The following is a 27,889-nucleotide window of genomic DNA, read 5'->3' on the forward strand; positions in this document are numbered from 1 at the left end:
ATTTCTTATTTTGTAAGGATTTCTCAAAGAAAATTTTACATTTACATAGAAACAGACTAGACTACAAAACTTCCAATAGCTATGATTTTTATAGACAACTCTCACGATTGTTTTTAACCTAACTATAACTTTAGCTTAACTGTAATTCTACTATGGTACCGTATTAAGATAATTTATAAAGATAAAGGATGTTACACTAATCAAAAGTATGTTGTAACAAATCACTGTTTCGTATCGAGTGTCGACGGCTCAATTTGTAACGTATCAGTAAACTGGATAGAAATGTAACTTTAGCCAGTTGGCCGTGGGCGATGACGCGTCACGCCTATATCGTCTTACCCACACCTCTCCGCAAGCCGACCGCAGAATATTCCTTACAACCGACAACGTCGTCTTATAATCCAATAACATATTAAAATTACTTGAAAATGATATCCACAAGCTTATTACTTGATAATAATAATCGGATTTTAATTTTAAACTTCATAATGCAGTTACAAAGTATGATGGTTTAATGAACTTATCAGAGGGCCTAACACGATAATTTGCGAGAAAGTATTCAAGTAAGTACATTGGTATTACATTTCTAAAACTGTCTTTTCGTACTTAAAATACAATGACACAGCTCATACAATTTTTGACATATTTTGTCAATAACATTACAAAAACTTATATCGCAAGTGTTCGTGATAGACCCTCTGATCTAACGGTTTGGAATGCGCTTGTCCCTGTTTTATATATTATTTCGTAATTTTTGCACAATATTTTTATCTCTTATTCAAAACACACATAATCAAAATTATCGAATTAAGACATAAATATTAATATGTTAAAAGAATTTCCTCAAAACATTTAGTATACTCAATATATATTTATAAAACTAATATTGACATTAAAATTAATAAATAAGATACAAGTTTGAGAACCTCTGACCCGTTGGCTAGGGTTGTAACAATGTCAAATTTGCGTGAGGACTGTTAGGAAAAAATACGTAAAGCCCCACTCAATTTGAGCGAGACGATCCCATCCTGCGTCCGGCCGCAGATTGCTATCACCTAAACTGTTCAGAGCGCCTTATTTATATAATCTAACTATTTGCGAGGGACACACACCCCTTGCGGTGTTTTCCTTTCCTTTCTCAACATGAGTTCGCTAGAATCTGTTTGCAGTGAATAGTAATTCTTGGTATTGATAAGATTTGCTCAAGTCGTCCGCAGAAACAAAAACATTGTGATGTTTTGATACATTGATAAAACATAATTGCAGGCTTACGTAAATAAAGAACGTTATTCATCGTATTTTATTGACATTGTACAAGCAAACAAAACGATCATAGGAAGATATTGAAAAAAAAACAAACAACACACAAACAAGTATGAAATTGTAAATGCAAAATTTATTAAGGATTGAAAGAAAATTATTTTAATACCAATCTTTAAAGTTGTATCAATAGTTTACATTTTTACAGTTCACAATAAAATTATACAATATATTTTTAGCGTAGGGCTTCCTAAGCGAACGCATTGAGCGACCATTTTCTGCGCGAACGGAGCCTTATATTGAATACAATTCTAATGGAGGGACCGTTCCACATTGGTCGCATTATTTTCTAACGAGTTTTCACGTCTTGTAATACTGATTACAATTGTGACCAAACGACAATTTTTTTTGTATGTAATGATTATTGTATGAATACTGCACGACTAGGTTGAAAGACTATTAGTATATTATTTCTAAATTATAATACAAAATGTAATGTCATCACTGGTGCCAAATAAACATAAGTAAAACCTAGTAGATTTTTTTTTAAATAAATGTTTAAAAAAGGATTCGCGAAAAATGCATCCAGTGTAAAGAGCACCGCGCGGCGATCGGGCCATTTGCTACTGTTTTCAATTTGCCGACCGCGGCCATACATCAGTGGCGGCACGCAGCGCAACCCCAACTTTAATACACTTACGGTTGACATTTTTCCGGCCATTATGCATTCTTCTAAACCAATGCTTTCTGTAAATACTAGGAAATTCAATTTGCCCGATATTTGAGCCGCAATCGGTCTGTTTCTAGTAAAAACGTTTCCACGAATCACTTCAATAACAAGGAGATTTTTTTATTTCTAAGTATTTCTATTTTTGCCCAATATTTATTTGAAAATTCTATTGATTTACATAGCTTGCATTTGAATTGAAACCTCTACAATAGATTGCATTAATGGTAAAAAATGAAGTGTAAGGGTTCGACTGGTAATAGTTCTCAAACATTCGCCGTTGGCATAACAAGTCCGCGCCATTTGTTGGCTTCGATGATGAATGCACAGCTTTAATTGAATCTCCGCACCCACACGCACACCTCTGACTTTTAAGTAACACGTATTGTGTATTGCTAGACTACGAGACAGTAACATATAAGCAAGCCTTCGCAGAATAAATTTTAACAATCGTATCCAAAAATTTCTTTTGTTTCATGATACACATTTATGAAAGAAATATATAATCATTGCGAACCAAAAGAGAGCTAAACTCCAGACTATGTTCTACATCGGAACCAAATTTCAACGAGATCCACTGAGCCGTTCTGAAGATACCTTCAAACAAACATCCATCCATCTAAACTCTACATTTATAATATTAGTAACATTTAATTATATTTACATCAACGCTCAGAATTTGTGTAACATAAAATGAAAGGAACCGAATGTACTTCATTTCAATAATAGTTGGATGGCGCAGTAGCGCTGGCGAAACGCAAATTGGCGGCTCCCTATGCTCGGGTTAGCGTTCTAATTTGGACGACGTCCTGTCTGCCGCCGACTTGTTTGACGAACAGATAGATACAGCGCCGATAAACAACGTCGATATTATGTCGTAGCTGACGACTAGTTCCCGGAAATGTTGGTTATTAATCCACCAATCCTAAATATTAACTACTCAGGATATAGCAAAGCTTACTATTAATTGATTATACTCTTATTCCAAAGGGAAATGACTAGTAAATTTGTTATGTTTATCTAATTCTAGAATTAATTCTATTCAAAATAATCTAATAAAAGAGGTATACCGAACGCCTTTAAAGGAAGATATGAATTTATAAAAGTAAATGAATTAATTAAGTTCGGTAAAAAATTGTCAAAAAAAGAGTGTCATCTGATAGTTTAGTTTTACACTTCTAAGATTGTACGAATAAACATAACTGCTGTCTTTGGTCAACAAGAAAAATTACACGTACTGGATCAGCTAACAATAAATTAATCGTGACTTAAATCAAATACAATAAATACGTGAGTATTCCTTAATTAACCAATACTCTGCTTAAAATGATTCATCGTCGTCAATGCACAGTCACAACGTGTCAAAAGTTGACACGTGTGAACTAACCTCCAAATAGTGACAGTAACACTTTTACCGACATATATTAATGTCTCTGTTTTATCAATGAGCATGTAAGGGATGACAATATGTGACGATATAAGTGCATGTGTCGCTTTGTCTTTGTATACCATAAAACTGCAAACAAAGACAACTCGACACTTGTTTCGCAAAGGGGTCGGGTTGAGTTGTTATTAATTCTGCTAAATTAAAAGTCGACACTGCACGGTAACAATCATTAGCGCATACACGAGCCAACAGTCCGCTTTGAAATGCATAGCTTTCGACAGTTCAGCGTTTTTCAAAGCCGTGTTGCCTGTAATCGTATTGTTGGAGTTATGTTGCCGTTAGAATTTAATTGTTCTTGTTTGATGGTACGTGGAATACTGGCCACATTTTTTTTATATTTTAGTTTTGTAAACATTTGTGTATAAAGTTATTGTTATTGAATTATTGTAGGTTTTAATTTATCGTATGGTTACTTTGTTATGTCAAGGCATAAAACAAAGCACTTGTCATACCGTGGGTTTTTGAGACCAGAATCTCCGTTTGAAACTTATTGTTTTTTCTGTTTTCACAACGATAATAACAGGGTTGACGATATGTTTTATGCAGAGATTTTAGTCTCAGAAATCAACGATTAGTAATTGATAACCCATTATTCTCGAATGAGGCTTTATACAATACTTGTGTAAACCTAGTGAAATTTATTCGGCAGATCATCATTGAAGCAATAGGTGCTATATTATTTTAGATTATCTGTTTTTCTTTTAAACTATGTCAATTATAACCTAAACTCATTAAGTCACAGATTCAAAATTCTCATAGTTTAATTTTTTTTTCTTATTTTCTTTAGGTTGGATCCAAATAATTATTGTCACACACGTCAAGAAGGTAATGATTGCTTAGTACAGAGCATTATAGTAATTTCGAGGGCAGTTGGTGCGCGTCGGCCCACTGAACGTTCAAATTGCCGTGCTGGACGCAATGCCCGGTACCCGGTGCCCGTTCATTACACGGCCGTGTTTGCTACTCTGCGAATGAAGTGCTCACCATCAGAGGAAATGAGCACTTTCTGCGAGGAGGGTATTAACCTCATTGCGAATCAACGTCACAGATTACATTCGAGTACTGCGAACGCAATAAAACCTCTTTAATTTTTTTCTAGTCAGTCAAATAGATGGTAGTAATACTTCATCATCTCCCTGGATTTATCCCACTCAAGAAAACTCGGTGCACAATGTTTTATAAACCTTAATGTTTTGGTTTATATTTTTATGGCCGGCTGAATACGAGAATCAAGAAATATTATATATAAAATTAAATATTTAGTTCTAGACTTAATATTTTTCAAAATACACAAACAAATAAATAACAATAAACATGAGTAATTAAACATTATAAAAAGAATAAAACTTTAAGCTCCTGTCGCTTGGTAGAGTATATTACTTATAAAAAAAATTGCAAAATTTATCGTTGCGCAATAATTTTTTTTGTGTTCATAAAACTTTCGTTAATAACATACAATTAAAATCAATAAAAATAAACATTTTTGATTTGTCCTTTATATACTCATAGAGCTCACTTAAAACCAGTATGTAGTTCTGATTCGTGATATCAAAATGATTTATTAAAATATTAATACGCTATATCTTTGTAGATAAACGTATTGTTTTGCTCGCCTCATATTCCGCATCCGACCTCCAACTTTACGTCAATAATCATTTAAAAATAGTGCGTGTCAACTGTGACATTAATTTATATAAGTTCAAAACAATTAAGAAGCATCCAGATCATATTAATAATGTACTTGCGCCTACTTGGAGAATGAAAACAAATCTTCATTAATTTGATAAGGAGTTGGGGTCAAACAAAACAAATGAATGTACAGTTTTAATTGGTTATTTTCGCTGTGACTGTACGTAGGCGCGGCTTTCTTTCTGTAAACAACAGTTATCTAAGTAAACATTTATAATCTGACGTCAATATCTTTACCATGATAGTATAGCCAAAAAACTGCTTGTAATTTCTGCCGATGAGTTTGGTTGTATTTGGATGTAGAGAGCTACATGACACATCTAAATGTCAATGAACTACCGCCTTTAAGATAAAATAGGGGAGAGATTTTTCAACTTATTATTTCGAATAGTTTTTTGCTTCTACTTTAAAACAACGAAATATCTTATAGTTTGTATTTTTTTTTTTTACTTTTTTAAAAACAGTGGAGTACCGTTAAAAATGGTTACATAAAAAATTACAAAAAAAAATTGGCCATACAAAATGCGGCTCACGAAACCAAAGTAGTAAAAAGTGGACGCAGTTTGTTCCCCTACTTAATGTTAAGTTGACAGAATTTGCATAAAATTCGCTAACCGATGGCATCGTTACGAAGTTTGGTCGTACTTTGAGAACACTCAAAGCTAAATAGCCGATAAATGGAAGGCCTCATTTTTTGATGCTCCCTCTGTACAGTTTGAGAAATAAATAGGCCTAGATTTTTAAGAGCATAAGAATTAAGAAAAAAAGAATCATGTTTTAATGTTTTGACTTTTATCGTTTCATCAATTCTTCCAAAAATGGTACTACTTTAATTTAACGAAAAACAACATAATTGTAACAATTGTGATAAATCACTCTACATAGCTTAATTAGTTGATGAAACTTATCTATCTTCAATGATAACAAAAGCTCATTAATGTGTACATATTTCAAGTTTATTAGTGTATAGAGATAAGGGTACATATCTGTCCTGTTACACATAGGCGTTGTGACCGTCTTTAGATAAGTGCCCGTAAAAAGTTTAACTTTTTTCATATCGACGTTGAAATTGAAAAAGCTCCGAGGAGACGATGATAGGCAAGCACTTGAAACTTTAGTTGACGATGCAAACATGATAATGGAGATCAGAGGTTATCAATATCTCCTCTTACCAATTTCATTCTTGCCTTTGAGATTATTTAATGATCACAACGAAATCGATTAGTAATAGACTTATGGCCGTACATTGAATACACTGTTAAAGTCCAGTCTAATCTTTACTATCCTTGATTTCTTGTAACACAAATAAATTTTCCCACCAATAAATTTCAATTGAAAAAATATAACTAGTGAATCAATACAGGGAAGTATTATAGATTGGCAAATATAATTATATTTTTAGACATAACTAATAACGTTGTTATATTTTATTCTTATATACTTATGTATATTCAGAGAGATAATAAGCTATGATAACGAATGTAAATAATATACGTCACTGTAATTAAGACATCCGCACATAGAACGATAAATTAAATACATTACATCTCTTATCAATGAATTATTTAATTGCTTTATTAAATATAACAATTATGAAATTTAAGTTATAAACACTTATTCCATTTATCGTGTTTAAATACCAAACTATATTTAAAACCGTTATTTACCTCATTAGCCATTGCAAGTTTGTGAAGTTTTGTAATTCTTACTAATATTATAAATGCGAAAGTTTAGATCGATCGATGTATGGATGTTTGTTAGAAAGTATCTCTGGAACTGCTTAACGGACCTTGATGAAATTTGATGCAGATGTACAATATAGCCTAGAAGAACACAATATCATTACTCATTTTTTTTAATTCCGCGCAGTCTGAATCGCGGACAACAGGTATTGTATACATATTGATACATCTGACTACATGATGAAACTTTACGGTGTCCCACCAAGTCGCTGGCATTTAATTTAGACATACCGTAACCTGAACAACATTCGGCTCCTATCGGAAGTTAATTTCGTTGTTAACGAGTTCCGACGCTTTCTGACATTATCTTATCGTTATGGACTTTTAAAATTTAAAGTAATTTAAGTGATAAAATATTTTTTGTTTTTAAATCGTTAATGTTCCAGTCAATATAGAAATCTGTGAGATAGAAGACGATAATACATCATAACAATAACGTTCCAAAGACAACCTTCTCTAATGTGTAGTTCATAGAGCATTCATTTCAAGGAAATATCGTGATATATTATATTTCAGTTCAATGCTCAAAATCAAATATGCATGTGTTAAATATGTAGTTTTTATTTCAAAGTTTGAACCAACAAAGATGTTAGCCTTAATATTTTGAGTCTCCCACGAAAATCAATAACTGAAAAGTCGAAGCGTATTTTAGTTCTAGACGTGAATAAATCTAATTGAGGTAATGAAGGAGGAATTTCTTAATTAGTGTTGTTTCATACGAGCCATGGGCACACGAACTGTACCGAAACGGGTTAATTACGACCGATAACTCTTTAATTAACCTGCCTAATAACAGAGTATTTGCATTCGAGCCGCCGGCGTAAGACCAATTAGGGAGACGACGATGAAATCGATCGAAAATATTGTTTCCTCCATCTACCTCTCGAATTAACTCAATTATTTTAAAATCTATTTCATTATTGTACTTCCCAGCTAATATACCAATGATTTTTCAATAATATATAAATATAGAATTATAGATGACCTTCTCAGCACTGGGTTTTGTATATTTTTTTCAATTAACTGAAATCTATTTTTTTTTTCAAAAATAAAGAATGGAAAGTATTTGGACATCAGTTTACATAATGGAATCCCACGATAAGAGTTTCAAGTAAAAAGAAAAAAAATATTATAGTAAAAATCACATATTCTGCGTTGTACATCAAAATAAGTCTCTAGTTACTCATTTATTGATCCGTATCCTAAAATATTTAAAGAAAAGTTCTACCACAAATCATTATCAGTTGGAGTATCAAACAACATTAGGAGAACGCTCTGCTTATCTCGACGAGTAAAAAAGTTAACTGATAACTTGAAGATCGTTAAATATGCGTTTAAAAATTCTTTACTTCGTACACTCGTAAAATGTTGGAATGCAATAAGTCATACTTGAATATTAATTTTTGGGTTTTTACAATTCAAGTATTTTAATGCACGAGTACACAAAATTTTGCATTAACAGAAAATGTTAATGCAAAATTTTGTACAGCGAAGTGCAAAATTTTGTTCATAGTTCAAATTATATTTTCGCGACGGTCATAATGTTGTCTTATTTTATAACACTGTCCTATTTGTTAGTTAATTCAGCTTTAATTGCGGGAAGTATAGATAATTTGAGTGCTTCCTTCACTTTAATCTTTTATTACCGTTTTAAATTTCACTGTACTAATTTAAATTTTCGTGTACGAATTTCGTTTCGGAAATTTTAGCAATTTGTAATTTAATAAATTAACGACTTATTTCATGTTTTTGGAAGTCCGGTACAATGTTAGAAATATCGCTTTAACTTATTTCAAGTGTATCAAATTAGTTATCTGTTGGCACAAATAAAAATGTCGGTCGAGTAACAATAAAATTCAAGGACAAATATTTTAGTTAACTAATACTGATATAAAATAAATTTTCAAAATAGTATTATACAACAAACTTGGAAATTCAAACTACGTAATGTTGTAAATACAATTTAGTTTAAAACATGAATTAGTTGGATTAATAGTAAAATGATACTCATGAAACAACTAGATCGTATGTTCAATGATACTGCTTACCAAATTGGGTTAGTAACAACAGTAATAACTCAACATCTATAATAATCAAATAGATATAATATCCGAGAAACGCATAAAAACTAAGTAATTAATAAAAACGATATATGAATTATAATTATGTCGATCCGCGAATGCTATGATCTGCCGTCAGATGGTCGCAGTATTGACAAACAAATACATCGGAGCTGCGTCATTAGTCACGCCACCCCGGGTTATCGCACACTGTCATACGGGACGCGCCTAATGAGTGGAGTATGCGAAACGACTTTCTAATTACGTGCTTTGGACGTATAGCTTTGCTGGCTCCTGTATCACATGTTCTACCTTTGATACTGTTTGATTTCAATTACTTTCTAAGTACTGTACGGGTAACATGTACTACTCAGACGGATGATGTTAAAGAAGAAAAAACTGTCTGGTAAAATAGTAACTGAACATTAATGGTTTACAAAGAAATTAATGTTATATTGGTATTTAAGACATTCAGTTAAATAAAAAATGTTAAATAAAATAATTGTAGACATTCATGGTTCACTCGTTGAAATGATTAGAACCAGTAACCTTATTGGAAATATAAAATAATGGATGACAATTAAAAAGGAAAAAAAATGTTAATAACATCCACACAAAATGCTAAATATCATTGACGTCGATACGAATACTTGTTTACTTTGATTAATTAATTATAATACAGTAGTAGAGAACTATTTAACAGTATATTTAAATATGCAACCTAACCAAATTCACTAACACTAAATAAAATATTTTTAAGAACGAAAACGTAGGAAAGAAAAGAGGCATTTGATTTTTTTCTCGCATGATCTAAATAGAATACTGTAAATTTTAAATACAAAAACATGTTTAGGTAGGAAATATTATTTAATCATGAGAACTTAGGTTCCTTCAAGAAAGCTGTTAATTAGTGATTCCTAAATTCGATTAATTTCGACAAAATATCGTCACTCAATTCTGTTCTCATAGTTTTCGGATGAAGACCAAAAGCATAGCTTTCATCTCCGTGTACAAGTTAATTTGCAACGAATCTTATCATTGAATGCAAAATTTAATTTATCACGAATAATGCTGACGTTAAATGAAGACATTGGACGTGTATTTATGCAAGAATACGAGCGCTGACATTCGCCGGTAATTAAATGAGTAACAAGAGGAAGAGGCCACGTCGTTGAAAAACATGCCCCAACAGAAACCTAATTACTTGCGCCCTTACGTCCAATAGGGCTCGTACACACTACAATTACTTAGTATTTAAACGGCACTTTATTAAGTTATAGTTTTTAAAAACAAAACTTTCAACCGTTTAATGTAAAATTACCGGCAAAAGAAAAATTCTACGGACAATCTGTTATTGAAGGCTTGTATGTACTATGACAGTGTTATTATTAAGTGTTCTTTTTTTTTACTACTTGAATTCGTAAAATATTCTTAGCAACTAATAGTGTGAGAAATATATCATTAAATGATAAATGTTAGATACTTTTGTCTCTTTAATAAAAACTGCTCTTTTCCATATCTATTTATTTATCAACATAATCTTCTACGAGAATATGATAAGCTATTTCTTTCATTCATTTATCATTGAATTAAAATATTTATCATTAAATTATAACCGTACATTTATGATTTTGTTATTAACAAAATAACGTAGAATTTTAGACAAAACATATACGTCATAATTGTTTTTCCTTATTAAGATATTCTGAAAATGTAAAATAAAACTTTTTATTACAAAATATAAGATCACTACAACACTAAAATGTTACTCATTAACTTGAAAAAAGGCCAAGTGAACGTAACATCGTAATTAGGATTTTTTAAGCGAAAACCCTAACGCAGCGTCGACATCCATTTCTCTAGCTAATTTGTTTGTGGAGCGGTGAAGAGAAGGCCGGCAGGGTAGGGGAGCAATTAGTGCGCCCGTTGGCCCCGTGTGTCTGCAATTCCTAGCTGTAGAGTATCACAGCGACTACTAAAAACATCTATAAAATATTATGAATAATTAATTAAACTATCACAAACTTTCAACAAGAATAAAAATCAAGGAATGCTAACTTAAATGAACAAAAAAGAAAACATGTATTAGGTACTTGTAGGTTTCTATTTTCAATTCATACTGTTTTTTCAAAATTTTTTTTTTATTAACACTAAAGTTCAAATGTTTTTATAAAGTTGTAGTCGATGAGTGCAGTTTTGTTTTTGTACCCTAAAAAAATAAAACGTAACCAAAATATTTTACTATAAATTTAAAAAAAAACATTTGTTCTGATATATGTATACTCTACATTTTTAATTTTTTCGATTGTTACAAATTTTAACTCAATAAAAAAACTGCATTCGACAACCAGTTTTTCCCGGTGCCCATCGCGTTATAATTCATAATTAAGTGTAGATTAACGAAGTAATACGATAAACTGATTTACGCAAATAGTGTTTGTCATAAATTCATAATTAAACGAAACCTAATAATAACAGGTGAAACCTCACGCCGGCCAGTGTCACCCGCTACCGTTGGACCAATCAGCTCTGATTAAATTGTCCTAATAGCCTCGTTAATTAAAGCAGGTTATTAATTAGCTAAAATTAATTAATGCAAATGCATCAACCTGTTCTATGTTATGTCAGCTATTGTTATCTTTGTATAGAATATGCTAATTTCATAATGAGAAAAATTGATGAAGCTCGATAAAGACGAAAACTACTAAAGTGATTTTAAAGATTGTTTGACCAAAAAACGTAGACAACTACTGATGCTATTACTTCATTTGTTTATCCCATCCTTAACTGAAAACAAACAAACCGGGACGAATTACTAGATATCGTAAAAATTTGATTATTAAGGGCTGTAGCACACAGCAAGCGAAAGGAAGCGAGCATTACGCTTTACACATGAGAACGAAAATGGTAAGCTCCAGTTCTTCGTAAACGGTTTGCTGGAAGAAACGAGATCCATGATACGTTCAAATCAAAATTGGGTTCGCTTTCCTCTCAGTTTATGTTTAGTAGACTTAATATTAGATATATTTATTATTTTATTTCAGAGTATAAATTGTTAACTTATATGTTTCTATAATAATTTACTAATTGGTTACTCACGTACGGCGAAGACATCATCATTAATTAATACATGGAATTTTTGGCCTCAGCGGCCCAATCGACTACATGGCTGACTAAACAATATATTATAATTGACAGCAACAACATAACACACTAACTAACATGAAAGTGATGTATTGTGCCAATTAAAATCACTAATATCTTTCATTTAATAAAGTAACAAAATACGAGGCCTACACGACGACACATATTGTTTGGAAAAAAAGTAATAAATTACATTTATCAAATCTTATTGGAATGATAAAACAAAAACTTAAAATCTTTAAAGATAGCGATTGCGAAATTTGAAACAATGGCCATGATAGAATTTACATTATTAATAACTAACAGTTGGCCGCGACTTCGCCCGCGGGGAATTTAAAACTAAATCTAGTAATTAATATAGCCTATGTCACCTGGAGTTAGTGCAGCTTCCCAAAAGTGAAAGATTTTTTTTTTAAATAGGTTCAGTAATTTCGGAGTCTATTCAATCCAAACAATGAAATCGTTCCTCTTTATAATGTAAGCATAGATGACTAAAATTAAAAAAAAAATTTTTAGCATATTTGCTAAGTGGGCAAAATAATAAAATATAGGGATCATTTAAGTTGTATTCCTTAACAACATAAGCAAAAGACACGTAAAAATTATGAAGGCGTACAGAAAAAACTGGAGTAAATAAAGCTTTCGAACTGAAGCGAACGGTAATTCGTTCTGTAAACAGCCATTATATACAAGATAAGCATTAAAATGTTGTCCCTTAATTGTGCTCGGTAATTATAAGACACAAGAAGCAGTGTATATAATTAAAACGAATGAAGCATTGGCCCGCTCTCTCTAGCCTAGTGATGTAGCTCTAATGAGCCACTTGCTAATTAGAGAATAAACAAGCCGGATACGGGATTCTAATTAGCTTTTGGGACAGCCGTGTCGCGCTCCCGCGATACTCATACCTTAACAGACGAGTAAAAAAACTGTCACTTTGTGCCACAGATTATACTCTGTAAACTTTAAACAGTGCATTATTAAAATATTAGTTTATATACATGCAGTTTTAATTACTACATTTAATGTAATTTTTGTTATCATTTAAACGAGCATTTTTTTGAGATTTTTGGCATACATTTATGTTGAGATAATAAAGAGTGGAGTATTTTTAATATTCCCATTTTATTGAATTTCATTAATTTCATCAACAAAGCAATTACTTATTGTAATATTACGTACGAATATCACTGACTTGACTAGCCTTAAATAAATTACTTCTTAAAAAAACCGCATTTTTTCACCCAATGTGACTCTAGTATCTTGATTGCATATATATTTTAATTAGGCTCTCAATAAATTGGTCACTAGTTCGTTTAGACGTTTAGATTATTTATTATTTGAAATAAATACGCAAGTGTAGTTATAATTTAATACTCAATATTAGGAGCGAATAGGAGCGTCGGTGGCTCAGGGGTTTCAGCACTTGACTTGCAATCTGCAGGTCCTGGGTTCGAATCCCGCCATGTACCAATGTGTTTTTCGATTTTCGATTAACATATGTACATTTATCCGACGTTCTTACGGTGAAGGAAAACATCGTGATGCAACCTGCACATATCTGAGAAGAAATTCAATGATATGTGTGAAGTCAACCAACCCGCACTTGGCCAGCGTGGTTGACTATGGCCTAGTCACCCCTAACTTGGGGTAGGCTCCGAGCCCCTCGGTGGGGACATACAGTGAGCTGATGATGATGACTCAATATTAATAGCGTACTTTTTTGATACTTGGCCATTGACTTAGAAAAATAAATAAAAAGCACTAACGTTTGTTAAAAAAAACGACTAGAAGTCATTGATTGTTTGAATTGAGTAGATCAGTTTTCAGGCGAGCATTCTCTTTTTGAAATCCCTACATTTACGCAAACACGCTCCTGGGTAGCACTCATATTGTCATTTTATCGTAACAACTGTAGTACCTATCGCACAGTTAAGATCAGTCATTATCTCTTTTATTCTTTAAAAAATTATATCCACGGTAAAGACATAGTAACTAATCCGCTTTGTTTTTGATTTAAATTTTAGTTAAATTAACTTCAAAATTATTTTTTACACAATAATTAATTGACTTAACCTTTTCTTTCGCTTCTAACTTGTGTTATTTTTTTATATCTATTTCATTCTTATTGTTACGTCAAAACTCGTATTCTGTTTTAAACATTGAATAGGAATGTATTGTATTTAAAATTAAAATTCTTGCACTAGACGTTTTAGTAACAGTCTTATTTAAATATTGAAAACAGTCGTGTAATGTAACATTAACTTATTATCAATACTATTAAACAACGGAAATGAGAACTAGTTTAATTAAATAACAATCGTCAATGCTTTTTCTAAGCCGGAAACTTTATCAATAACTATTCAGTACAGAGACAATGCATCATGTCTTATCATAACGCCGACACGGTTATTTTTAATTTTAATTGACTAATTTAAATATTAATATAACGAAAAGAAACTTGTTTAATATTTCATTTGTAAAAAAAATGTACTTTGAACGAATGTAAGTGATAGTAAATGGTATTTAACCTTTTTTTGCGGACTTATTGAATTCGATTATGCTTCTTTATTGTAATTATTAATGTACTTAATATGGTAAGTAATATGATTTTCTAGAAAATACATTCTTATTTATTTATTTTACTGAAAGAAAAATAGATTTTTTTCGATGCTTAATATGTACTATAAAAAATACATTGGCTTTAAAAATTTAAATAGACTCAAAAATACAAAACCCGATATTTACTTACAGTGATAATTACTTAATAATTTCCGATGAATTTTAGGAATAAAATTTTCCAGACAAATGCAATCTTATTTTCTTTTCTATGAAAACAATATTCTTGTAGAAAAATTGATGGAAAGGTAGAATAAAGCAATAAATGTATATAAATAAAATAATAAAAAACGCGTTAACCGGCAACTGAATAACCAATAGCGTTCCATTAGATGTTAATTCACTACTCCTATCACCCCACAGTCCATTTAATACTATTAAATAAATTATTCAGCGCTGGTATAATTAAAGCCACACATCGATCGGAATAAACCGAATAGACTCAATTATGCCAATTAAAATTCCCAATGCACTTTGTTGCATTTTCTTTAGATTGCATATTTTCATTACAATGCAAACACAAACGTAATTAACAGTTTTATGATAATAATGAACAATTTTCCTTTACTTTCTAAAGATAAATCTGAATACAATAATTTAAGTACATTTGTTATTGTATGTTTTTTGACACAGCAATTATAATTTGTTTTGTATTGGTGTGAATTTGGAAATGTTATAAAATTATTGGTTTAATATATATTATTATTTTATATACAGAATTAAAAGAAACAAATATTAGAAAAATGTTAAATTTATAAAGAAATCCAACTGTTGGTTTATAATTTACAAACTCGGAGGAACTTCGAATTTATATTTAAAATTTGTAATGTCTGGTAGAGAGCAGAGCAGAGTAGAGTGTAGATCATTAAGCGGCCGCATCAAAGCTGTCGCCGCATTACACTAATTGACGCAATTAGAGGGATTGCCGAACGGAAATAAAAGTCGGCTCACCTTCATGAAACGCCGGCCCCACCAATTAGCCTAGCAGCCTGTAATTAGCCTCCGAAGCACTCCTTCACTCGAGAAGTCTCTTCACACTCAGATAAAGTCACACCACAAAAAGGTCTTGTTCATTTTTTTAATATTCAATGTTCAAAAAGACAGTTCGTAACGGCACCGAAAAGTTTTTTGCGCGATCGTACGCGGGCGTTTGGGAGCAGAGGAGACGTGCGCTCGCTACAACAGCCGGGAAGCGAATGAGCAGGAGGCCGCGATACTAGGCGGGGAGTGTTGTCCTTCCTTTTCTCGTAGCAAAGTTTAGCCATTGCGGAGCTTTTCCCGCGCGGAGGACGCACCCCATGTTACCTTTTGTCACTAGAGCAACGCTTAACGCCGTAAGTGGGCAGATTGTGCGGTATTGCATTTAGGCCTAAATAAAAACGATACTGAATCAAATTACAATCGGATGAATGCATTTCGACTACATTTCGTGATTTAAATGATAATTATATTACTTAAAGTCGAATCGACTTGTTTGTTTTGGTGTGTGAAAAAAATGTAAGTTTCCGATACCATTGCGTATTATTTTATACATTTTTTAAACTAAAAACATACAGATTGAATAAAACTATTGTATTATGTATTAAATGTACAATTTACTTTTGTACATTTTGAAAGCATAATATGATAACATATTTGGAAGGACAAATATTAAAAAATCAAAACAAAAACCATGCGTATGACGTACATTCTATGTTGCTAAATCAAAAACTCGGCCGCAAAATATTCCCATGTAATTCCGGAGTGCATTCGCTATCGCATGAGCTTGCGTACCATTCATCATTGATAAAACTAGTTGGTGACACCTCGTTCATTGCGGCGGCGGCAGGCGGGGAACCCTGACGCCGGAGGGGCATCCCTGTTGCACTCATACCCCATTGTCATAGTTTATAGCCATTAAACCACATTCAACCTTGATTTTTATGAAAGCTTTTAGACCGCTTTTTAATTATTTTATACACTTAGGTCTTTTATTCGAAATTTTTATATTACAATAGAGTAATTAAAACATATTTTTCTCGCACAAGCTATGCGTTTCAAATAAGAAAATCAATATCTGTTAAAAATCGCTACAAATGTATTAATTTCAACAAAATATTGTGTATTAAATATTATTAAATAATGTAAATATGTAATGTAATCACAAGCTTATATCAACGGCATTGTGAATTATGTTAGTTCTGAAATAGTTTTATTTTATTTATTTGTTTCCTTAATGTGATGATCCAGTAACAAATAGTGAAACAATCAATTAGTAGACGTCAGATAAAGGATGTAAATTGTAGTATATGGAGGTTTACCGTCATATACCTTTAGAAAAAAAATTTATATGTAATTTTAAAAACCACTCATAAGAACCAATTTATTATCTATTCATTTCAAAACTGTACTTGAAAAGGATCTTGTCAAATAGAAAGTAAAAGGGTTGAGACTTGCGTCCTGTTATAATTTTTTGTAAACAGGCTCTCTCCTGCATTCACTCAATTAAGACGACGTAAAAGGGGTGCAGTAAAATTTGATTTATCGCCGTTGAATATAATGCATTCAATTAAAATACATTTTTAGTCACTACACATAACAATGAAATACTGGCTTTGTTCTTACAGTATTACCGTTGAATAAGCTAGAAAATTATAGGCAAGATATTATAGTGTCATAATGTATTGGAACAAAAAGATTAGATTTAGCAGATTAGCGATGAGCGGATCTACGCGACGCGACAGCGGAGCGGAGCGATGTCAACAAAAGTACAACACTGCTCCCGCTCGTTTCGTGCGCTTTGTTATGTTGTGCTATACTATTGATTATATCGCCGCGTTCCGCTGTCGCAAATCTCATGCCCGCGGCCTCAATTATTTTCATTATAAAAGTAAAGTAACAAATATCTATGAATAACAAATAATACAAGTATTCCTACAGGTCACATGTGATTGTATATATCTTATTTAGTTTCTTTAAATATTAGCTGCATTGTTAAGTTAAAAGAATATTTGATAAAAGGACTGAGAGTTTAAATTTTACACTTTGTACAATTTCTACAAATACGAATATTTAAAAGGGGTCAAACAAACAAGCGGGTCTTGCCGCATTTGATTCGTTATTAGGCAGAATAGAATGGTTCAATTTAAGGGCGCATGACATGAATACGCTAAAATTCCTAAATAAATCGAAGGGAACGCCTTGCGTTTCTATATCAATTTGCGATCCATTCAACACAGGCCTCAACGGTAGTGCGTTGCTCCTGATGTTATCGATAAAAAATCGCATATTAAACTTTATATTGTAGTAATATTATACTGTTTAAATTTAAGAATAATAGTATTTTTGCGATAGTTATTTTAATTGTAAATGATTTTTTGCCTTTGCTAAACGTTACAAATCTATACTAATATTGTTCGTTTGAATTGAATAGGCTCCGAAAGTACTGGATCGATTTGAAAATTGTTTCACTTTTGGGAAGCCACACTATCCCCGGGTGGCATAGCCTACATTTTTTAATTCCGCGCGGACGAAGTCGCGGGCCTCTGATAGTACGCTTTAAACGTAATAATATAAATTAAATACATAATAATATGTAAGTCTATATTAAATCTCTGTTTATTATATTATTTCCGTCTCGAAACAAACAGAGTACATAGTTAATCCTGAAATGACATACTGTTACACTGAAGGTATTTGAATTGTCTTTCATTATCTGTAAATAGATCTTAAAGTTAACAAATCATTGTATTAATTATAGCTTGCATTGTATGAATTATAGCGTGTAAACATTGTGCGTGTGAAGAGATGACATATCCTTGTCGTGCGGTTAGATTCATAAATAAATTAACATCGCATCCGACATATCGATAAATCAAAGGAACATCACTACGGTACGGCGGGCCACATTGACGCATTTATTTTCTATACCCGCTTAATTTATTGCGTGTAACTGGAAACATGCGCACTCACAAATCATAGGTCGCCTTATAAGCTTTCAGCGACGTTTTGTCACTCGCTTGTTTGAAAGAAACACGAGCTTTACGGTTTTGAAGGGACGTTACAAATGATTTCTTAATTTGCTTCTTCATGCGAGGGCTTGTTCGGATTATGACAAGAAATATACTTTTTATAAAACACCTTAGAACTTTTATTATCATTAATACAAAGTTTAGAAGACTTTTTTTACAAAATTAAATTCTACAACATAAAACGTAATCTGTACGTATGCAAATTTGCGAAACATGTTTAAAAATTTTAACCACAAATGCGTAATAATCATCTTTCATAATATAAATTATATTAAATACAAAACCTTATAATTTACGCTTGAACTTCAGCAACTTATATTTGATAATCAATTTTATTTTAACAATATCCTATCTACTGATCAAAATACCATAAAATATAATGGAAATATTATAGTTTGTAATACGAATACTTTATAATTAAAATACCATATGTGGTTTTGTTTGACCGACGTAGCAATTACTGTGATATCGGATAGCTAATTGATGACCACGATACGATGCTATATATTCAATTCTTCGACTAACCTCTGACGTCACCGACTGTCACAGGCATCACTTTAAATACAATATGATGCTTACATTACAGTATAAAATTACAAAGCCACTCAATATTGTATTTCGACATCATTAACTTTTTAGTGATAGACATTAATCAATGAAGACTTACTACTATTATAAATGCGAATGTTTAGACGGATGTTTGTTAGACACTATCACCAGTACAGCTCAATGAATCTGGATGAAATTTGTCACAGATGTTCAATAAATGTGCAAGAACACATAGGTTAAGTATGGTCCGGGAAATGTGTACGGTTCCTGTGTGTATTTAATTCACATATTTACTCGAAAAATTCCAATTTTATTGAAATTTGCCATAGATATAAAACATAACCTCGAATAACACATGAGATACTTATCATTCTTTTTATTTTATGTATGCGCAGACGAAGTCGCGGGCTAAAACTAGTGTCTAATATTTTATTTAGTGCATAACTGTAAATGTAACTAAATCTATATAAGAAATTGGAAGTGTGGTATATGATTTAGTAATTTTGAATGTAATATTTACTAAGCAGATTGTTACTCTCAAACTATTAACGCTATAGTAGCGGTTTAATTCAATCGGAACTGATCCATTGAATCTAAAGAAAAATGGCTTAAACGTTTCCGTCCCAAGTTTCATTGAATTCGCCTTAAACCAATTAATCATTCTTATCGGGTTATTTCGCTGACTTTTTCCGCTGAGGGACTGCAAGGCGGCTGGCCATTGAGTTGTTGTGGAGAAACGTCTGGCATTGTGCCCCATTTGGACCATTGTTCGTAACAATTGTGTTATAAACTGATAGAGCCGACCGGAGTGAACTGACGATTAGTCTTTTGAGACGATATACATTATATAGTACTTAGGCTTTCTTGGTTTCATTAAAATTTATGTATTTGATTAGCTACAGTATAACCATGCGAATCTTACTTTATGTTACTTTGATATTGACTCTACGGTAACCATGAGCCCAAAATGTCAAAATGGAACTATGAAATAAAATGATTACTAGATTAGCATCGATATTACACGGTTACATATTAGAAGCACGACTGAATAAATACATATAAAATTTCTCGAAGTATTTTTTCCATTCATTAAAGTTAACGTAAAAACACAAACTCACATTTCGGATTCGATTCAAAACGACTGAGATCGGTTGACAGTGTAATAACCTTAATTCCCTAGTTAAGCACCAGCACTGACATAATCCCACTCAAAGCGCAGATGACGTTAAAGCCAAAATTGGCAAGCGGCTTGGTAACTGCACCGTTAAACTATATATGTAATGGTAATTTTTATAATCACGTTTAATTACTGGGAGTAACCGTGGGTTTTTGAGACCAAAATCCCCATTTAAAAAAACATTGTTAATATGTCTATTTTGTCAATGACAGGGATGAAGATATGTTTTATACAGAAACTAGCTTATAAAACACTGCAATCTTTAAATACAATTTTAAAAGCATAAACAATTTAAACCCGATTTAAATTAAACTTGAATAACATACTTAAAATTCTAAAATATAAACGGTATAATTTGCAAGAAAATGTCACCCTTAACTCCACAAATAGCAGGCATTATCCAACCCCCACTTAGTAACGTCGCTAAGTCCCGGCAAGGAAACAACGAAACAGGAATTTGCATAAATTAAAACGAGGCACCTTTCGTCACTGAATAAAGTGCGCTAACGAGAGCTTAAGGCCTAACACGCGATCCCTTACGGAGAAATGTTACCCCCTAGCTTTGTAAACGATGTGTACATTTTTAAACATCGTTTAAACTTGTGATAAGACAATGTAAGGTTTTTTAAATTGCATTCAAGTATAATTAATTAATATAGGTATTAAGGAAAAATACGATATGAAGTCAAGAATAGAGTTAGTAATAGCATGAGGCATTACTTATTTAATGTTTTATGTGAATATCCGATCCGAATGAATGTAAAATCGGTTACATATATCTTAAAGGTTGTAAAACCGACAAAAAAGAAAATAGAGTTTATTGATTAGGAAACGTGTTGCAAATATTTTTATATTATAGGTTAGGAACAATTTGAGGAGCAGGGAATATGCGGGGAAGTACTTCAGTGATCAACCGAGAAAATTATTGTTTTTTAATTTTATAAAAAAGTAAAATCACTAAAATATCGTCAGGTGCTATCGTTAAGATCTTAGGGAGGTCGGTAAGTAGCAAATGATTGTATGTAAAGCAGTTTAAGTCGAGTTCTTAACTTATTTGAATTTTGTTTACTTAAGTTGTTTTAATAACATCGCGCCCGTTGGCAGGTTGCGCGGTTTCTGGTGCCAATTATAATAAGATTAGACTGTTTCTTAATTGCAGTTTACAAATATGTTTTTAAAGGTTATATTCTTTTTATAGTATCGCATATTTATATTTTTTGGTTATCTTTCTAGATAGGTGTGAATGCTTATATTTGATTGACGCACTAAAGCAGTCGCCCGCTTCTTGACTTCGTCAGAGCGAGGGAATAAAACGGCATATAACATGCCCGCATGTATCAATTACATTCCTTGTAAAGTCTCGTCAAAATTGGTCCATCCATTTCGGATATTACCCGGAACACACGCGGCTTTGCGAACAGCCAGACTGACTGACTAAAATGTTATTTTTTTTTCGTTATCGAAAACGCAAATAAACCAATTGTAGGAAATATGTTTTTTTTTTGTTATTATATACAGACATTCCAATTTTATTTTATGTATATAGTTATAGTCAGAACTGTAAATGTCTGAGTAGAACAGAACATTTTTACTTAAAGCCAACTAACAATACTAATGAATAAAAAATGTACCTTATTAAAGAAAAGAAAAACAACAAAAGAATTAGAACAGTAACCTTAATTCGATAAGGCTAGAATATTGGATAAGTTGATTTTTAGTTCAGCTTGACGTTGCAAAATAAACGCAAAAAACTTTTCAATAACAACAAGAGTAACTAAAACCATAGTGTAATTGTCGTTGAAAATATTGTTCTTAGCATCAAGCTTGACGGTAAACCATTTTATTTCCACGTACGTATATCGATTGATAGGTGTATACAGATTTTATGGAAACACTACCTGTCGCCCGTGACTCCATGCGCGACGAATAAAAATAAATTCTAATCTATGTTTGTATTCTTCCCGACTATGCTCTACATCGGTGGCAAATTTCAACGAGACCCAATTTTTGTTCCATCCAATCTTTCGCCTTTATAAAATGAAAATCTAATATTATAAATGCAAATGTTTAAATGGATGAATGGATGGATGTTTATTACAAGGTATATCCAAAACGGCTGCATAGATCTCGGGGAAATTTGGCATGAATGTATTGTATAGTTTCGAAGAAGACATAAGCTACAAATTATGATTTTTTTTAATTCGGCACGGACAGAGTCGCGGGCGACAGCTAATAATAACATAAATAGAAAACATTTTTTAATTATCGGTAATATTTTGAAAACATTAAAATAATTAATTTCTGTGCAGAACCATGCGGTTAACTTAATTCTTACGCCTTAGTTCTACGGTCTCTTTACGAAACGTGAACGGTTCAAGAAAACAATTTTACGCTACAATAACTTTTTACTGACCTTGCTTTTTTTTAATAACAATAGTGTTGCAATCGGATAGGAATTGATCACTTGCATCTAATTATGTCAATTAAAATGTATATTTTTTACTAAAATAGTTAACAAAAAAAAGTAAAAGGTAATCGAAAATGCATAACAAATAACGCAATATGCTGTCGTTACAAAAGAAATGACACGAAGAATTATAAATTCTGAAATTCGTGCAAACCAAAGTCGACAAAACGTGACAAATCGTAAAATTATCAACGGAGATTAATTTAACGAGATCAGTCTTACCCTAACAATGAACCATGCAGCCATGGGAAAAGTAAACACAGGGGAAACGGGCCCATTATACTTGTACTAATCCACAAATTAGTTGACAAATAGTCTGCAGCCATAAAAAACAACCCATTTATATTACAAGCGTTATAAACATGCTGCATGTCGTAAAACGTCAAAACAAGGAATGGGTACCGCCCTTACTTTATTTACCAAACAGACGAATCGATTTTAGCAACGGAATACAGGTCTTAGTTATTAATTTTACACAAAAAAGCGTATAGTAATTACAGCAAATTAAAGTCATATAAATTGGTTAAGTTATAAATTCAATTAAATATAAATTATACATATTACTGTTTACTAAGTTGGTTACTAAAATGTAAAAAAAAATATCGATCGATTTCAGCCTATTAATAAAACTAAAAAACATTCACCTTTTAAGTAAAAGACGACTGTAAATTGATAAAGAGAAAACGAAACATCGTCTAAAAACAAAACTAAATCGTTGTAGTTTGGCAAAGTAGAAAATAAATGAAGTCGTCCGACCTCCATTCACGTTGTCGGCCCAATCGTGGATTCAGCACGCCGCTGCGCCATAAAATTAAATAAATCCGTTATTTTTCAGGCTGAGCGACGCGCGGCCGACGGTCAATCGGCAATACCGGCATCACACGATAACGGACCACATTTGTAAAGATTTTACCGGCCCTAGCGACCACCCGCCCAAGACTATACCACAGTTTTGTGGCCATACGTTTAGGAAGAGACATAAAAGTATTAGAACTGACATTAAATAAACCTATACCATTTAAAGAAAACATTTTAAATTTTGGAACATATCCTCGTAATAGATCGTGACATTTATCGAAAATATAATTATTATACGCTACTTTTTAATTAGATTTTAATATCAACGGTACTACTTTTGCTTTCATGACCTGTAAAATATTTATGACCAATAAAATTGTATTTTGTATTTGTATTACGGCACATACAATTTTGAAATTATTCCTCTCAATAAATAGTATTTGATTGAGTATCTTGGTATCTGGTATTTTGATGCCAACTTCAATTACTTTAAACCACATTTATATGTGTATATACATATTATATTAGAAATAAAATTGGCAAGCATATGTTATTACCCAGTTCAGTTCGTATACTTTCTAAGCTCTATGGTTTTGGGCGCGCACCGGCGAGGATAATCTGCGAATAAATGAAAATTGATTTTAAGATTGTGCCGCCCTGAGCCGCGGCGCGTTGACAAATAACGCAGCTTTGCTACACGGTCTCGGCATAGTATTAACTGCTTCCGGACTTGCTTTACTTTTCATAATAGTGTAACCGATTTTATGACAGAAAAAAATTATATGGTTTTACGAATCTTGATATTTAAGAGAGAAACAAATGACAGACATGCTGATTAGTTACTAGAGTGGGAACAGTTTTATGGCTAAAAAAATACATACGAACTAACTGATTGGTACTTTCCATTCCGCCTTAATATCACAAAACTTTTCATGATTGCATCCTACATTGATAGTAAAGACTGCAAAAAAATGCTTATACCAATGTTTAGTAAAACTGATTGATACCCAAAGCTTACATTCAATTTTTCATCATACTATTCGAATATTTGAACCATTTATCAAAAAATGTTACGCTACGTGTATGGTATCGGGGGGGCGTCAATTAGACAGGGTGGTGCGGCGAGCGCCATGTGACGTCACTCATCTGCATCACAGCCACCGCTGATGCAAATTTAAATACAGTTTAAGCTCCACATTTTTTTTCGTATTTTTCGCATTTCGTGCGTCAGATGGTCCGCTGGGATTTTTTACAAGTACATAAAATTAAATGATAATGTAGCGATTTTTAAATTGGGTTCTATTATGGAATAAAAATGTTTGTGTTCGAGCCTAAATTAATACCATACCAACATGGAGAAATTTATTGTAACCACTAAGCCCTGACTGTGTGACTGTAATTTCTCTGATGATAATAATGATGACCACTTTACGTATAGACTATAAATCGGATCATCTTAAGCACCAATCATCATCAAACAACCATCATAATATAATATTTATACATAAATTTGTTATCATTTTTAATTAATTACGAGCGGAATCAAGAACAATCGGCGAGAGTTAATTACAATTTCACGCGAGTCCCCACGAGCTTTAAATATTCACAGCACGCGAAGGGACTAACGAAATTATTCTCAACAGATAAATTAAATACGCGTTAAGGCTTTTGTGACGCGACTCGCAACTACCGATTCATAATGGTTTGCATTCATTCAATTATAAAAATTTGCGAGTCGGAACCGCATGGAAAATTATGCGGCGTGAACGCATTACCTCACGAATCTAATTGTTAAAATGAAATGGCCGCTTTGAAAAAATTGTTCAAGTCGTGGGAATACGTCGGCAGGATAATGAGATACGTCAAATTCTTTTCTGTTCGCTGTTCGATATTGTAAGAGGGACATGATTAAGTTTGGGGGCTTAATATCCGGAGAAAACGCGCAAGACATTAAATGCAGTTTCGGATGTTAAGGGTTGTCAAGTTTTCTATTTGTGCGTAAAATTTAATTCCCAGTTTAGTACAAAACATATAAGTATTAAATGGATTTTTTTAATTCATGTGTTGTCATACCAAAAACATTTTCTTTCCTAATATTAAGAATAATATTGTAAAAGGTGTATAGCCTTATTTATATGTACAAATAAAAATACAGAAGGCAGTAAACAAACGATGTGTTGTACTTTCGTTTAAACGTAAGTGCTGAAATAAATTACACAATGCTACATTTTGTAGTTATTTAGAACCGATTTTTTATTCTTTGGGATTTTTTCTAAACAAATCGAAAACTTTATCGTTTAGGCTACTTCTTAAGCAATCAATTCAGAGGAAATTTATATTTGTTACTCAGCCCTATAATGTTCATTACGCACACCGACTAGTAACGAATAGATTTGGACCATTGTAACAATAGGGACGAACCGCTACTGCATCTCCAACAGTGTACGTAGTTCCAATCAACGATATATACGAAATTTTAACTCTAATGCTGGCTGCATAAGGTATATTTTGCTGTTAATAAATTTAGCAATAGTAAGCTTAATTATGTTTTGTAGTTATTAAGGGAGAGACGTGTGTATGACGTTATAAAATAAAATTGAAGCCGCTAGGGCGGTCGACATGGATCTAATTAAATGATAACTGAGATCTAAGATTAATGTGCTTCGCTAAACAGATCTGGATCCTTAATAATTTGCATTCACTTTAAGTCCGCTTTACATAACCTTTGTACGGGACTAATTAATTAAAAATTAGTATTTTAGAATTTATTTTTTGGCTTAGTATTCACAAATTATGACAGGTATAAAATAAGTGACAGATCTTAAAATTTACAAATTTTTGTTTGGTTATCGTTTTGAAAACTGTAATATGGTGACTTCTATGATGACATATTTTTTTAATATTGAATATTGAATTAATAAAAACAAAAAAAAATAAACCTTTAATTAAATCTATAATTTTTTCGATTGCACTGTACCATTCTCACGTTATTATACAATCCCGCAGCACACACCAGCAAAACATATACTCAAATAACAACCATAATGACACGAGATTTATTCTTCTAAGTCACTCTCACGGCATTTAAACAAACAGTTCTAAATAATCTTTATTTATTTAACCATTGAATGGTTGAAGCCGAAGCTAATGGAGTGTAATCCTGATTTTATATTAACGCCCAAATAAAGATTAGGGGACATTATCGTCAACTCATGTCCGGGCCACAATAGCCAAATTATATTTAGGGATAAAGAATTTTATATTAAGCATATTTTTACTACGAGATATTAAACTTTAAAAATCAACAGTAACAACAAAAGAAAAGTAAAAATATACTAGTGTAACGCTAAAAAATTCTTTATTTTTAGTATATAACATCAAGTTTATTTAACACAATTATTAAAGAACATAAATTAACACACAATTCATATCATTTAGGGAACCTTTGTACATAACTGACTTTAGGAATGGCACATAGTTGTTATTCGTATGTACGCAGAAGATTGTGACAGAATGGCTGAAACTTTGATTCGGTGTTAAAAACTTTCTATTCCATATAATGTAATGTCCGGCACGCGACTTGCACGTGCACTGTGGTCTATCACATGAGGATCTGCGCGTGCGTGGCCACCACCGATTGCGCGATTTATACCGCAAATCTCATTGTAACGTCACCCCGCTAAAGTTAATGGTGCAGTTGTTATGTATCATCACGCACAAAGATAAGTAGTTCATTTTGCTGAATAACGTGAACTTTTGATGCAAACTGGCTTTATTGAAACGAGGCGGGTGAGATCTGAATGTACAGTATTATCCAAAATTTATGGCTGCTCGTAATATTGCACTAGAGGGACAGAACTCAAATTGGAGTATCAACTGCAATGTGCCCACCTTGCATCTTCATGGTCTCGCAGCAATCTACGAGCTGCTGTACTTTGAATCTTATTATACCAAGGTGTAGATAAAATTCTACGGCAAAATCAATTTTTCTACAATTTCAGTCAAACACTATTGTAAACAATAATGTGTTTTCTAAAAGCATACACAATGAAATATTTACGTGAAGCAAATAAATAAATATTAATATAAGAACAACAAGATAAAAGGTAAAGAGAAGTAAGTCGGATCCCAGCGACAGCGTCCCGGGGCACAATAACCCGTACCGTAAATACCTGCATACCACCGCGCCTCATCGCTCAT

General features: G+C 32.3%; 1 protein-coding gene across 1 annotated transcript in view; it reads right to left on the minus strand.

Annotated features, from left to right (window-relative positions):
* LOC106713516 (LIM domain only protein 3) overlaps nt 1-15,870 on the minus strand; it is a 51,412-nt gene extending 35,542 nt beyond the window's left edge. Inside the window, exon 1 of the mRNA XM_014506327.2 lies at nt 15,640-15,870. Within this exon, the coding sequence (XP_014361813.2) occupies nt 15,640-15,645 (6 nt within the window). The 5' untranslated portion in view covers nt 15,646-15,870. The remainder of the gene's footprint in view (nt 1-15,639) is intronic.
* Between the last annotated feature and the right edge of the window lie 12,019 nt (nt 15,871-27,889).

This window comes from Papilio machaon, chromosome 5 (assembly GCF_912999745.1).
Source record: "Papilio machaon chromosome 5, ilPapMach1.1, whole genome shotgun sequence".
In the NCBI taxonomy this organism is placed as follows: Eukaryota; Metazoa; Arthropoda; class Insecta; order Lepidoptera; family Papilionidae; genus Papilio; species Papilio machaon.